The sequence below is a fragment of the Coffea arabica genome, chromosome 9e (genome assembly GCF_036785885.1).
Source record: "Coffea arabica cultivar ET-39 chromosome 9e, Coffea Arabica ET-39 HiFi, whole genome shotgun sequence".
In the NCBI taxonomy this organism is placed as follows: domain Eukaryota; kingdom Viridiplantae; phylum Streptophyta; class Magnoliopsida; order Gentianales; family Rubiaceae; genus Coffea; species Coffea arabica.
Window position 1 is genome coordinate 28,684,632 of NC_092327.1, and position 14,852 is coordinate 28,699,483.

Genomic DNA, 14,852 nt, shown 5'->3' on the forward strand with positions numbered 1-14,852 from the left:
CTGATGCTGCTGAATATGAGACTGCTGAAGCTGTAGAAACTAATGTAGGTGAACATGCAACTGATGGAGCTACAGAAATTGATGGTAATGGAAATGAAAGATATCGCTAAGGCAGACAAGAAAGAAAAACGCCAACTAAATCAAGAAAGACATCCAATAGAAAGGCTGAAGGTAAAAAGTCATTCAAAAAAAATAAGGAACAGATCATAGAGGATATTGTCTCAAGTGATCCCGAGAGTCTTTATGATAGCGAATATGCTATAAGTGATGAAGAAGAGCTAATGAAATCTATTAATGAAATACCTGCAGATTGGGCTAATGTTACTAAATAGTTGAAGACAGCAAAAAAAAGGTAAAGAAAAGGTACAGGAAACTGCTGTTAATGAAGAAGATAATGAGTGCAGCATGGAGGAGTTAGATAATTCATCACATGATGGGCTGCACAGCAATGAGAGTTCTGGAGATGAAGGAGGGAGTAAGGATGTGGACACGAAGAAGTTTAGGGTATTCAATCCTACAACAGAGATGGATGACCCAAAATTTGAACTTGGGTTGTTATTCAAGTGTAAAACTGATTTTATCAATGCTGCAAAATCACATGGAGTGAAGTATGGAAGGAAAATCAGGTTTAAGAAAAATGATTCAAACAGATGCAAAGCCATATGCAGAGGCAAGAGATGCATGTGGAACATATATTGCTCAGTTAGGAGTGATAAAGTGACATTTCAAATCAAAAGCATGCTGCTAACTTACACTTGTGGTAGGACAACATATCATGGTCTGGCAAGTGTGACATATTTGGCCAACAAATATTTGGAGGACATTAGACTGAACCCAAATTTTAATGTAGGTGATTTTATGATAAAGGTCCACAAGGACTTGGGAGTTAGTATCATACCTAACGTGTGGTATAAGGTAAGGGCAAAAGCTAAAGAAATGATATATGGTGATGTCATGTCCCAGTACAGCAAACTTTGGAGCTACTGTGAAGAACTTCAAAAGGCAAATCCTGACTCTAATGTGTTCATGACTACAACTGATAATAATGAGGGTGATGATGAATTTCAAAGATTCTATGTGTGCCTAGATGGTTGTAAAAGAAGGTTTCTGTAGGGTTGTAGATATGTTGTAGGTCTTGATGGATGTCACTTAAGAGGCTGTCATAAGGGAGTTCTTCTCACAGCCGTTGGTATTGATCCAAATGATCAACTATTTCCGATAGTGTATGCTGTAGTTGAGACTGAAAATAAGAACTCTTGAAAATGGTTTGTAGAAGAGCTAAAGGGTGACCTTAAAATTATTGATGAAAGCATTTGAACATTTATAACCGACAAGCAAAAAGTAATATATAACTAACTGTATCAGCCTTGTTGTTATGATAAGTTGTTATGATAATACTTAGTGACAGTAATATAGGTTTGATTTTTTATTTCATTTATACAGGGGCTAGTTCAAGCTATTCAAGAGGTACTGCCAGGGGTTGAGCATTGCATGTGTGTGCGGCACATGTATAATAATTTCAAAAAATAACATCTAGGCCTAGCTCTCAAGGAAAGTATATGGGTTGCAGTACGAGCTTCTTATAGGGACAGATTTGCTGGATTGATGGAGTCACTAAAAGAGTTTGATGAAGATGCTTACAATTGGTTGGTTAACCATACTTATCCAAAGGAGTGGACAAGATCACATTTTAGAACAAGTGTAAAATGTGATATTTTGTTAAATAATCTGTGTGAAAGTTTTAACTCCACGATCCTTGATGTTAGGCAGAAACCAATTTTTGACATGTTGGAGACAATTAGATTTTACTTAATCGTTAGGATGGAAAAAAAGAGAGAATGGATAAAGAAATACACTGGGGAGATATGTCCTAAAATTCTGAAAAAATTGGAGAAAAATAAGCTTGCTACAAATGACTGCATTCCTAGCCATTCCAAGGACTGGAAATTTGAAGTTAAGTGCATGTATGGTGATAGGTATACTATGGACCTTATTAGTAGATGTTGTAGTTGTAGATAGTGGAACCTTAATGGCATTTCTTGTGCACATGCCATTGCTGCAATTTGTGACACTGGAGAGGAACCCGAGAAGTTTGTACATGATTGCTACTCCAAAGAAGCTTACATAAGGGCATATAAACCCATGATAAGCCCAATGAATGCTGAGCAAATGTGGAAAAATTCTGACATGTCGCCCGTGCTATCTCCTGAGAACATAAAACTTCTTGGTAGACCACAAAAGGTTAGACAAAGGGAGCCAGATGAACTAGCATTAGGTAAAAAGCAAAATAAGCAGTAGCAAAAGCTATTTAGAATTGGACAGATGGTGTATAAGTGTCGAAAATGTAACAAGACTGGCCACAATAGTAGGAAGTGTCCAAGCCAGACACAAAATGCCTCTGTTGAGACTGATTCACATGGATTTGTTAGACCTACACCTCCAGTTCCCAAGTCAAATACTCAGATGTCTGAGGATCTCATGGCAGATGCACTATTGGGAAGTCAACAATCTACATCAAACTATTCTACTGTTGCAAGTATTCCTGTGAGTATCATAAACATCTTTTGCTTGTCAAATACTCATATTTTACCTTTATGTTGTCTAACAAGCCTTCGTTAAAATTGTCAAGGTGGAGAATATTGGGAAGTACAAGTGCTCTATTTGCAACCAATATGGTCACACCAAAGGCAGGTGCACTTCCACTGTTGCAGAGCTTTCTCGAGGGCAGGCACATGAATCTGCGAAGATCAGTGGAATGCAAAAGGAAAATTGAAGTGCTGGTGGCTTGTTTAAGCATTTTTTGGTGGCTTTAGCTACAACTTTTATGTTGTATTTTGCTTTTGGGATATTATAGTTCATGTATTACGACTTGAGCTACGACTTTTGCACTACTGTAAAGAGCATCTTGGCTATTAGTTTTTACTGTAAATATTTTGCTGTTAGTTTTTGGCACTGCTGTAAAGAGCATCTTGGCTGCTTCAAACATTTACTACAAAATTCTGCAGCTTATTGTCTTCAAATTCAATGTTAAAAGACATGGCCATTCATTAGCTTTATATTACATCAGCAAATTTCCTTTTCCGACAATCAATTGACCAAAACGCAGCTTTGCATTCATAATTGTAAATGGTACAAACATGAGCCTTTCCTATTACACAATAATTAACAAAAGTGCAACAGTTACTATTACACAACCATTAACAAAAGTGCATCAGGTACAAAAAGCCTCCTCATATTTTGGATACTGCTACACACTCTCAGATTCACAGCCTTCGATAAAGCCAGACACAATTAAAACAACATGTTAGACCCACCAATAACTATCTTCCAATTTTTGTTTAATTCCAGCTTATTAACCGTAGCAAGTGCACATCCAAGAGGCAACCAAAGCAGTCCAAAGCAATTTTTCTCTTCGGATTCTCTGTTCTTGATCAACTTGTAGTCGGTTGATTGTTCTTAATAGACCATGTATTATTGACACAGATCTACTACACATTGGCGGGTGATACCACTTGAAGTAGCCACAAGCACGAGTTACCTAAAATGCACAAAGAACACCAGATATCAAGACCAAATTTTAACCCCACATCCCAAACCCAAACTGACCTGAAATTTCAAGAAAGCTTACTCCATAATTTGGACAACCATAGAATCTTCTCCCCGGATTTGCAGGTTTCCAAGAAGTCACAATGATGGGCTCCTTTCCACAAAGACATCGCTCGTTTGGATCCATTTTACTCTTCAAAGGTTAGCTTCTTCTTCCCAATTTCTTGCTACTGTGTTTCCCTCTTCAATTTCAATGGGTTAGTGAGGCGATTAGATGAAGGAAAGATGGCTTCTTTCAACTGGTAATGAAATGTGTTTTCGGATTTTGCCCCTAAAAATATGACCACGTGAGAGAGGCGTGCTATTTTTAACCGGAGAAATGAGCAAAAACGAGCATTAGAACCAAATTGAATCACAATTTAAATGTGAGGGACAATTTTGGTTGATTTTATATGTTAGGGACTAAAAAAGTGTTTTTGTTAAGTGTTAGGGACCAATTTGGCAAATTTCCCTTCTTACAATCGCTCATAAAAATTTGTCCAATTTTAAAAAATTCCTCTCTTTCATTATGTCATATCCTAAGAATTTTGTATATTTTAAACCTACCTATCATTCTATGAATAACAAACCAAAAATCTAATTCCAATTACATTATTAGATAACATTTGTGTTTTCTAATAACTACATCTTTAGTGAAAGAGATGGATCCCAAGTTCGAACTCTTTTACTTACACTAAAAAAAAAAGCCTACATTTTCATTAAAAAGATAATAAAAATTGTCAAAATTAAATAAAAAATGCCCAAATATGGTCCAAAAGATATTAACAAATGCACACATCACTACCATCCTCCTCATTTCGCTCTCTACCACCTCTCTTACTCTATAATTCCCCCATTCTTGCTACTTTCACCTTCTTTTCGCTATGCTCCCTTCATCATGCACTCTCATCTCCTTCATTTTCCTTTCTCAAATTACTATCTCTCTTCATTTGCTATCCTCTTCTAACTTATCAGACTTACCTTTCTTTATCTCTGCAATCTTTTCCATTCTCTTATCTTGTAAGCCTTGTGTACTTTTTCTCTCACTCAACAATCTTATCTCCTTCGTATTCTTATCTACCGCTTTCTCGGCATCATTCTCCAATCACACAATTGCCCTCTTTCCACCTTCCAACCCCACTTTTCCTTGTTCACTACTCATTTAATCCCCTTTTAAATAGTTCCAGATCTAAGGTGAAAATTGCGATCTATAAGTAAAATCAAAATGAGTGTAAATTTCACAAATTTATAGTTTCCTTAAATTGATGTTTAAACTATTAATATGTTCATAGTTATTTTCATCACAATTAATAAAATGCAAAATGTTTCCTTTACTTTGTTTTATAGGTATTAAATATCCAAACTTATTTTTGTTAAGGTTAGAAAAAGATTAAGGGAATTGGGGAAGGTTTTCTTATTACTAGGTTCAAACATTTAATTGTTCATTCTATTTTGGGTAAAATGAACCAATCTCAAACTCCATTTATTTAATCTAATTAGTGAAATGACCAACATATCCTTGATTAAAAATTGAAGTGGCAAGATTACCCTTTGGTAGGAAAAAAAACTTCCGCTTTAAATAAACTAATTTTCACTTCACAATGGAAGTCTAATTAAAAGCACATAAGAGAAACATACTTGGTCACTTTGAATAACAATTGTTTCTCTAATTTCGAGTTGTACTTTCGATCTCATTTTATATACATACAACTAATTGAATAATTAAGCTTTTTTAAAATACTTCTAAGTCCAATACTTTTTTATAACATGTTTGTTCTAATTCAGGTATAGTATTGAACCTTTGCTATTATTATTGTGCTAAATTCATATAAAAAGTTTAGGTACTACTTCATTTAAAATTTTGAAAATCTTAAGTAATTTTTGCTATTATATGAAGATATGTCATCACGATGTGTTGAACATAATGATTCAATTTTAAAAATTGTAACTATAGCCCTTCAATTTTTTTCGTATGTTGTCCCCTTTACGTATGTGTTTTTAATTAGAAATTTATAAGGGAAAATTGTAGAAACCTCTTCTTAGGTTTCTGACACTAGCATTCACCTCTCCTCTGGTTTAAAAAATAGCATTGAGCACACTTGGACTTAATGAATATGTTGCAGATTCAGTCCAGGCAGGAAAATGTCCTGTTAAAAAATTATTTTAAGGAGTGAGATAAAAAATTAGTGCCAAATTTGTCCTTGATCTTGCTTATCAAGTAGTATTAGCAAGGAAAGGACAAAGGTATTCAGGATCAAGAAAGTTCAGGGGGTGTAAGTGCAAATCATTTCCAAACAACCTGCAATAGCTTTTTCACTTAATGAAACCAACAACTAGTTAACGGCTAAATGTGCAGTTTCTTGCACCAGCTTATAAAGGATGATCTTGACACATGAAACTCTATATTAGCAAAAAAATGAGTTGTTTATTTCCAACACAAAACATAGCTAGTTTGATTGACTTCAGTTTGGTAGCTTGAGGTGAAATATTGCAACAAAGAGTATGGCTTTTTCCAGCCACAAGGGAGCATCATGGAACTCCCCAACATCCTTCACAATAAGGAACAAATATTGCACCTACAATCGAAAGGCAACATTGAAGATCTCTGAGTCTGAAAAGAACCCCAACAAGTTATATTTTTGTTGTGCAAAATGCAAGTACTTCTAATGGTATGAGGTCCTGAAGAAGAAGAGGTCAGCAGTAGAAGAACTGACACCAATTCAGTTCTGAAATCTCAACAACAGCTGCAAAAGTCAATGGCAATGCAAAGGGAAATGCCAATTGTAGTGGCAAGAGCAGGGGCTCTAAATGTAGCATTCAACATACTTGTCATCTTTAATCTCATATTTCTTGCTGTGCATGTTTTTATCCATATTGTGAAGTCAATAGGATGATGTGCAAGTTCAAATATACATATCTAAATATAAGATGTAGTTGCAGTTCAAATTGGTGTTGCAAGACATAGGAGAGGAAAAGTGGAACATCATGTATGTAGACCATTTCTAGTTTACATTATAATGCAACCAATTAAGTTTAAATCTACTATCATCACCATAAAATCTAATTCACCTAACAATACTTGTAAAAACAGATACGAAAAGTAGTTGCATTACAAGAGTAATCCATTAATACAAAAGTGCATCAGAACAATCCATTAATAGAAAAGCATGACTCAGCAATCCATTAGTTTCAAAACACCATCTGCTGCAATGACTTGGAACATATGGTGAGGATTGCAAAGACCTATCAACTCAAATGTATATCTGCAATAGTTATATACAAAACATTCGTATCCATTAACCTAATTAATAACATACTACTAAGTTGAAACTCAAGCAGTAAGCAGAAAACTACAGAGTATGCATCTGAATTGCATACTAAAACTATTGCTGCTGCTGACATTTCTTGACTAAAGTGTTATAGCTATATTGATTGAGAAAGATGCAACTGTAGCAACTTGAGATGCTGCAATTTGCTGAATTGGAGGAGGTTCCAGAGTTTGAATGACCTGAGTAGTTGCATTTGAGAAAGTTCTCGTGCTACTCCCTCTAGTAGTTGCTCTAATATTGCACAATGGGCTTCCTCTCTACACAATCACAAAGATTGAACCTTATACTAAAACATTATACTGAAGCATGTATAAAATGCAATCATTCAAATGAACCTTTCTCTTTGAAGCAATTGTTGTGGTTTGAATATGCTATTGTACATTCATAGTTCTAGGTTGACTTAGAGGAGAAGGATTACTTTCTTGGCTTGAGTGCACAATAGGCACATTACCTTGTACATGATCCTAGTAGTAAACATAGACAATTAGTATTAGATATTAGAAGGTTTTAAATGTTATAGTCTTGATAGTAAATCAAAAGAAATTTTTACCCAAAGAGTGGCTCCTAACAGGCCTGTGTTTGCAATCCTTCTTCCTGCTTTGCCTCTTCTATAGCTCAACTATTAGGGAATAAGCTAACATTAGTGCATTTTATTTGTTTTCAATATTATTTTCAGTAGCAAGTTGAGCACATATAAGACATGTTGGCTAGGAGTTACTATCTTTTTTCTTCTAGACAGGTGCTCTTTGGCATGACCTCTTGTTGTGACCAAAAGAGCCACAGTTTTCACACTTGAATCTACTTGACCTTTTTGGTTGTGTTGCAGATTGTTCTTCATTATGTTCCCTTCTCTAGTTCACCTTTGGTCTACTTGGAGCTCTTCTCAAAGGAGGAGGCGAGACTATTGAAGGGGTAACATGTGGCATAGGTGGCCACATCTTCTCATCAAGAATTGGATGAATTATACTTGCATATGTCTTTAAGTACATATCTCTTGAGAACCAATGGTCACAGTAGGACTCCAGCTTTTGTCTCTTGTAAATAATCGCAATGCAGCATGTTTACAAAGAAGCCCTGAAATTTGAAAAGCTCCACAATCACAACTTTTAGCTCGTAAATTGACTATGTAAGACCTGTTCATATCTCCCACTTCAAATATGTCATCGCTTGGCATAGTGAGTTGACCTTGTCTTGATGCTTGTCCTATTTTTTGTAGTTTATCCACCATCTTTGGGGTGACAACAGTGGTTAGTGTGCACCCTTTTTGATATCTCTTGTGCATTTTCTTTATGAACTTCTTCTTGAGCCCCTCAACTAGTGTCAAAATAGGTTTCCCTCTTAGCCCACCTATCCATGCATAAAAGGATTTCGTGTAGTTATTTGTGACATGATCACACTTAATTCCAGTATTAAAGGTATATCTACACCAAGCTGTTTTGGGAATTTTCTCCCAATATCTCGAAACTTCTATGTTTAGCTCCTTTATGCTGGCCATGGCTTCATTATACCCTGCAATGTCAAAGCTTCTTGCTACTCTCCAGAATAGGTTACTGAGCAAAATACCAGAAAATTGAGCTTTAAAATTGCTGTAGATATGCCTACATCAATGCCTTCCACTAGCAACAGGCACTATCTCTTCATAAGCAAGATTCAAGCCCTGAAATGAAAACCAAAAAAATTATATTGTTACACTGATGACTAATAGAATCAAAACTGAACAAAACTATTACAGAATTAATGTACCTTTTGCCTGTTACTCACGAAGGTTAAAGGACCATTCTCTCCAAATGGCCCAAAGTACTCCTCAAAGTAATGGAAAAATCAACTCCAGGTTTCTTTATTTTCACATTCAGTCACAGCAAAAGCAATAGGAAAAATGTTATTATTAGCATCTAAAGTATCTGCAGTGAGAAGTACACCACCAAAGGGACCTTTCAAAAAACATCCATCAAAACCAACAAAAGGTCTACAACCTTCAAGAAATCCACTTCTTTGAGTTTTGAAACTAATAAATATTCTCAGAAATTTAGGTTCAACAAGGAGAGTAGGCCTATCATAATGTATTTTGCAGATGCTGTGTGGGTTGTATTTCTTGAGAAGTTTGCATACTTTGGCAATTTGGTATAGGATTCACTATGATTGCCTTCAATCTCATTTCTTGCTTTTGAAAGTGCCCTATCAATCTGCCATTTGCTTGGATGCACACCATATTTAATCATCTTTGCTTCTACTCCTTTGGTGGACATGTTAGGGTGAATTATCATGATTAGTACTAGTTTCTTTGCAATCCAATCAACTGTAGCTTCTATGTTCTTCCTATCCGTCACACGTGTATGTTCACCTTGGCATGACTTAATTATAAAGGTGATGGAATCTGCTACTAGAGATGCATGAATTCTCCATTTGCATCCTTCAACACCACAAATAGCAGTTACTCTACTCTTTTCATTCTTTACTATCACAATAGAAAATCCTTTCTGAATTATGTAGTCCTTTAAAGCTGCTCCAAATGCATCAACATTAGTGAACAACTGACCTTTCTTAAGCTCTATGTCTCCTTTTGGGTTGTACGTCCATATTTTTTATTTCAAAGCTTGCTGAATGGGGTCACATTCTTTCTCACTTTTAGAATCAGGAACAACATCACCCTTCTCATTGTCATCAAAATCAGAAAATGACATGTCAGTATTCTTACTACCTACCAAAGACATACTATCAATATCTATGTCATCCTTATTGTCACTAACCATGTTGTGCAGCCAGCTTGAATCAGAGCTGAAGTCATTATATTCACCCTCAGCATCATCAATCTCAACAACATATACATTGTCCTTTCCTTTTTTTTTTTCCGAAGTTCAGATAGGTGTTATAACCATTGTCAACGTCAAGATTAGTTTGATCATTGGGAATAACATCCATATCCAGCACATGCACATTAATCACCATTTTATGCTTATGCATTTTGAACATTTCACTAACACTATCATCATCTGTAATATCAAACATGCGACCTGTCTTAGGAATTAGGCACCTCATGTGCATTAACTTATTGAGATGCCCAGGGACTTGACTGAATACCTTCTCGGCAACATCAAACAGCAATTTAATGTAACAGTAACCAATTGGAACGACATTTGGAATTCCCACTTGTTTCCCATCATAGTGGACATATATGTCATAAGCAAGAAGAAGAGCCATCCTAAGTTCCAAAAGTGACAGTTATTGAGCAAAGAGGAAATCACAACACCTTACAATTGTACTAAAATGTTCTATATTTGTATCATAGATCAGTCATGAACTCAGACAATGACCAATACACCATGTTTATACAAGAGCTGTGAAGATCAAAAATACATAATGATACATCATCCACTGATCAACATGTCTTAAACAAATGGAATAGCATAGCAACAAGTATTAAACAACTGGAATAGTAGAGCAGCAAGTCTTAAACAACTAGAATAACATCACATTCATATGTCATTGATCATTACTAACATATTCAAATCATGATACAAGAGCTAACATGCGTTCACTGCAGTCAGGTTTTGCCTTATTATCATACAATAGCTAACATGCAAATTCTGTGCCTTCAAGTGACAACATTAGAAATAATTTACTTGTACAGCTGTGGTTCTTGTAAATTAACTAGAGTAGATGCTTAGATTTTGGTTCCTTTCTACTACCTATTGTGCTTTCTCTCTCACGGATATAAAACCTCTCATGAACTAAGCAAAAGCTTCGGCTTCTTCAATTATGTTTCCTTCCCTCAATGATCACAATTTTATCAGTCACAGCAGTCTCTTATGGAGCAAGTAGATAGCTTGTCACTTCAAGAGCTGTCAAAGCACAAATTGGCGCCAATTCATGGCGCCCTCTTCCTCCTCAGTTGGCACCTTGTGGTTGGCTTTACAAATGATGGTTAAATATCCTCCAAGTCTAATCAGACAAGGATAGACTCTCAGGTACTTTAGTTAGTTAATTAGTTTAACATGCTAATAGTTTAATTAGTTTAACAAAGGATTTGTTGGTTTTGATGAAAATAATTAAACCTTTTATTTGGTAACATGAAAATAATTGGGGTAGTCAAGTAAATTCACACACTCTTACCTCAACAATAGGCCCCAATTTTTTTTAAGGGAGGCCAGTGCTATTTCAAAAATTATAGGGGAGGTGAGTGCTAGTGTCAAAAATCTCAGGAGAGGTTTCTGCAATTATCCCAATTTGTAATGAAGCGAAAATTAGTCTATCTAAAGTGAAAACTTTTTCTCACTAAAAGGGTAATTTTGTCATTTGAACTTTTAGTGAATGATTAATTGGTTACTTAATCAATTACTTGAATGGAGTTAATTTTTCCTTCAAGTTTTAGTTGATCACGAGTGTAAAGTACCTATTAAAATACTTTGGCATGCAAAGTGCAATTGATGCAATAGTTCACAGAGGTTTTCTGCATATAACCCTTTTTCTTGACCTGAGAGCATGATAAAAGACAAAATTAATGTCGACAACATAAAATCGTTTGTCAGGAATTAACCACAATTAAGTAATAAAAGGAAAACAAAAGTAATAACCTTTAATTAGGGATTTTCATCTCTCATTCTTTCGGTTGCTTGTTTCCTTGTTACATTCCCTTATTATCGTCATCCACAATTTCTCAAATCACAACACAATTACCGCAAAAAACCATTACATTCAAAGAGATGAACCCCAGGAAAACACCAAAAGAGGATTCTTGCCTGTCCTAAACTCTATCAAAGTTCAGTTCTGGGAATTTACTCTCACTCCCAATAGGCCAATACACCGAACTATAGCGAAAAAACCCTTTTGCTCAGAAGTTTGAACAAAAAAAAATGGCATTTCATCTGGACCACACAGAGTTAAAACAAGAAGAGATTTCACAAAGTTAAGTCAAGGGAAGGTTAAAATTTTAAAGAGGGAGAGAGAAGGGGAATTGGCAGATCGGTCTAATTCTAACCGTGACGGAGAGAATCCGTCCATTACTGCCGCATCAATCATTTCCAATACATTTTTGTACATTAACACTAGCAGGTTAAACTTGCACAAAGAGTACTCTGTACCTAACTGATGTGATGGTTTTAGAATTCTAGATGATGTGTAACTTGTATATCTGTATATTCTAGGGGAGAGAGGTGGGGTAGAGTGCAGGGTTTGGACTAAAAGCGGGGAGTGACAATTTACAGGGGAGGAAATTATGTGCAAGCCTGCTGGTGCTGAAGGGTGAAACTTCAGCAATCCTAAAGTTCACCAATAATCTCGACAAGAACATTCCCCACACCTGAAGTGATGAAATCTGCTGGCATCTCTAACAATAATTTCACGCCCCGTAACTAATGATACAGATTTAGCAAAATCGTGACAGTCTCTGCAAGCACGAATATTTTTGAACACCAAAATAGAAGCATTATTCGGAGTTGAAATTAGCCCAAAAGCGATTGCAAGTCTCTCGCTGTGATCAAGAAGCTGCTCCTTTTGTTCCACCAAATTGTTGGATGCAGCTTCTTCAGTAGTAAAGACAGAATCTTCATAGCTACCACAAGAAAATTTTAATTCTCGTAACTTTTGGTATATCTCTTCAGTTTGAGGGTGGTGCTTATCACCCACAATAAAACGATGCACTTTGCCCCCTGATTGTAACCCAGCTGCAGCTGACCTCCTTTTTCAGATCCCTCTCAGCCATCATCCGTCTTACAAATGCAGCTTCATCCCATTCCCCACGTGAAGCATGTAAATTAAACATGAGTATGTATGCAGCAGTGTCGTGGGGGTCCAGCTGAAGCAGTTTGTCAGCTGCTACTTTTCCAAGCTCAAAATTCCGGTAGATTGAGCATCCACCCAATAAACTTTTCCAACTCATAGCATCAGGTTCAAATGGCATTGCTTCTATCAAGGCGAGTGCCTCACTCAGTTGCCCTGCTCGAGCAAGTACATCAATCATACAATCATAATGGTCAACCGCCGGGTCGATGCCATACTCACTGCTCATTGACTCCATGTACCACTTGGCTTCTTCGACCAATCCACAATGGCTACACGCTGTAAGAATTGCTACAAAGGTAACTGAATTAGGCCTCACGGCAGAAGCCGGCATCCTCCCAAAAAGATTTAGAGCTTCGGGAGCATTGCCATGATAAGCACAGGCAGCAATCATAGAAGTTCAGGCCACAGTATCGGGATCACTGATTGATTCAAATACCCTAAATGCACAATCCAGTTGACCACATTTTGCATACATGGAAATAATTATGCTTTCACCATGAAGATAGGAAATCAGACCCCGTTTAATTGCATCTCCATGAGCTTGAGTTCCAAGATTCAAGTCTGCAAGAGCAGCGCATGCCTGAAAGATGCTAGTGTATGTGTATTCGTTCAAAGCACCAGCTTGACTCCTCAAAGACCAAAAAACTCTAAAGCACTTTCCGAATTCACCTCCTTGGGAATAGCCAGTAATCATGGCACTCCATGCAACATCATTTGGTTCAGATATCTTCTCGAATGCTTGAACGGCACAATCCAAATTTGCACACTTGACATAAAAATCCACAAGAGGGGTACCCATTGAAACCTCACTTTCCAACCCAAGTTTCACAACCAAACCATGGACTTGCTGCCCCATGCCAACATCCAGCAATCCAGCACACGCCTTGAGATGATTGAGAACACAAACTCATCCAACTCAACGCCTTCCCTCAGCATCATATCAAAAAGTCTCAGGGCATCATGTTGCCTCTCAGCCTGAGTAAATCCCACCATCAATCCAGTCCACGTCACCACATTCTTTTCAACCATCTTATCAAAAGCCCATTGTGCACTCTCTAAACACCCACATTTTACGTACATATTGCAGAAAGCAGTGTTCATGGACACATTTTTATCAAAGCCTGACTTTACCATAAGATAGTGTATCTGCTTCCCAAGCTCTAAATCTAACAAAGCTCTGAAAAAGTATTTGTAAATTGAAGGTCCAGCATTGATTCCTGTGCCCATCATTCTCCAAAACATTTCTAGTGCTTTCCCTATCCAACCCTTATCAGCATAAGCAGATATGACGGTCTCCCAGCTTCCTGGACTTTTTTCTGGCAATTCGTCAAACAATTTCTGAGCATCCCAAATGCTCCCGCACTCGAAATACATTCCCATAACAGAACTCTGAAGAAACGCCGGTGGATTATCGAAATTGCTCCATATCCTGTTATGAAAAAGTTTCCCATCGCGCAAAGCTTTTAACTTTGCACACGTTTGAAGCAAATGTTGGTAGGTTTTGGGTGCGACTGAAACACCAGCAGAGTCCATTTCATTGAGGAACTGGTGGGCTTCATTGAGCTTACCCTGTTTTGAGAGCGAAATCAAGTGAATGTTTTCGAGCTTTCCTGCATTAGCCAGTTGAATTTGGGCGGGGCTATATTGATGTTGGAGTGGGGCAATACTGGGTTTTAGAGAAACCCAAGATGGGATTTGATAGCAATTTGTGGCTGAGATTTTGTCACAAATTGGGTTTAGGTTCAGTACTGGAACACCTGCTGCCATTGCTGAATTTTCAAATCCAAATCTCTCACAATTTATCCTAACAGGTGAAGAGATTTGGTTGAGAATTTGAAATCTTTCAAGCCACAGGAGAAATTTCAAGTGTTGAAATCGATGAATTTCAAATTCACTCTAGCTACATGTCATTTCAAATCCCTTCCATCAAACCTCCCTATTTCTCCCATTATCTAATCACATTTCTATAGATATTGAAAACTGGCCGGCTGTATTGCCTTTCCCTGCCGCCGGTACCAATGTCTCCTATCGCCGGGCCGGAACCGCCATCCCAGATTTGGTGGTTGCCAGCAAAGCTGACTATGAATGAAGACAGTGACTAGTTTCTGGGTGTCATTTGAGGAATTCAAACTGATATGGCTTTCGTGTTTGAGAAAGATC

At 37.0% G+C, this 14,852-nt stretch overlaps 1 protein-coding gene and 1 pseudogene across 1 annotated transcript; one reads left to right on the plus strand and one right to left on the minus strand.

Moving 5' to 3' along the window:
• The first annotated feature begins 405 nt into the window (after nucleotides 1–405).
• LOC140014648 (uncharacterized) lies at nucleotides 406–2,298 on the plus strand. The gene is made up of 2 exons (XM_072065727.1): nucleotides 406–1,077; nucleotides 2,020–2,298. Exons 1-2 carry the CDS (start codon nucleotides 406–408, stop codon nucleotides 2,296–2,298), a joined length of 951 nt encoding a protein of 316 aa, XP_071921828.1.
• Nucleotides 2,299–12,108: 9,810 nt separating this feature from the next.
• On the minus strand, nucleotides 12,109–14,591 carry LOC140014540 (pentatricopeptide repeat-containing protein At5g13270, chloroplastic-like; annotated as a pseudogene).
• Between the last annotated feature and the right edge of the window lie 261 nt (nucleotides 14,592–14,852).

What these genes read in the sequence shown, in the direction of transcription:
- LOC140014648 (XM_072065727.1), top strand. Translation starts at nt 406, where the DNA reads ATGGAGGAGTTAGATAATTCATCACATGATGGGCTGCACAGCAATGAG. An exon ending in ATGAATTTCAAAGATTCTAT is followed by an intron (nt 1,078 to 2,019) that starts GTGTGCCTAGAT and finishes AGTTGTAGATAG; the next exon opens with TGGAACCTTAATGGCATTTC.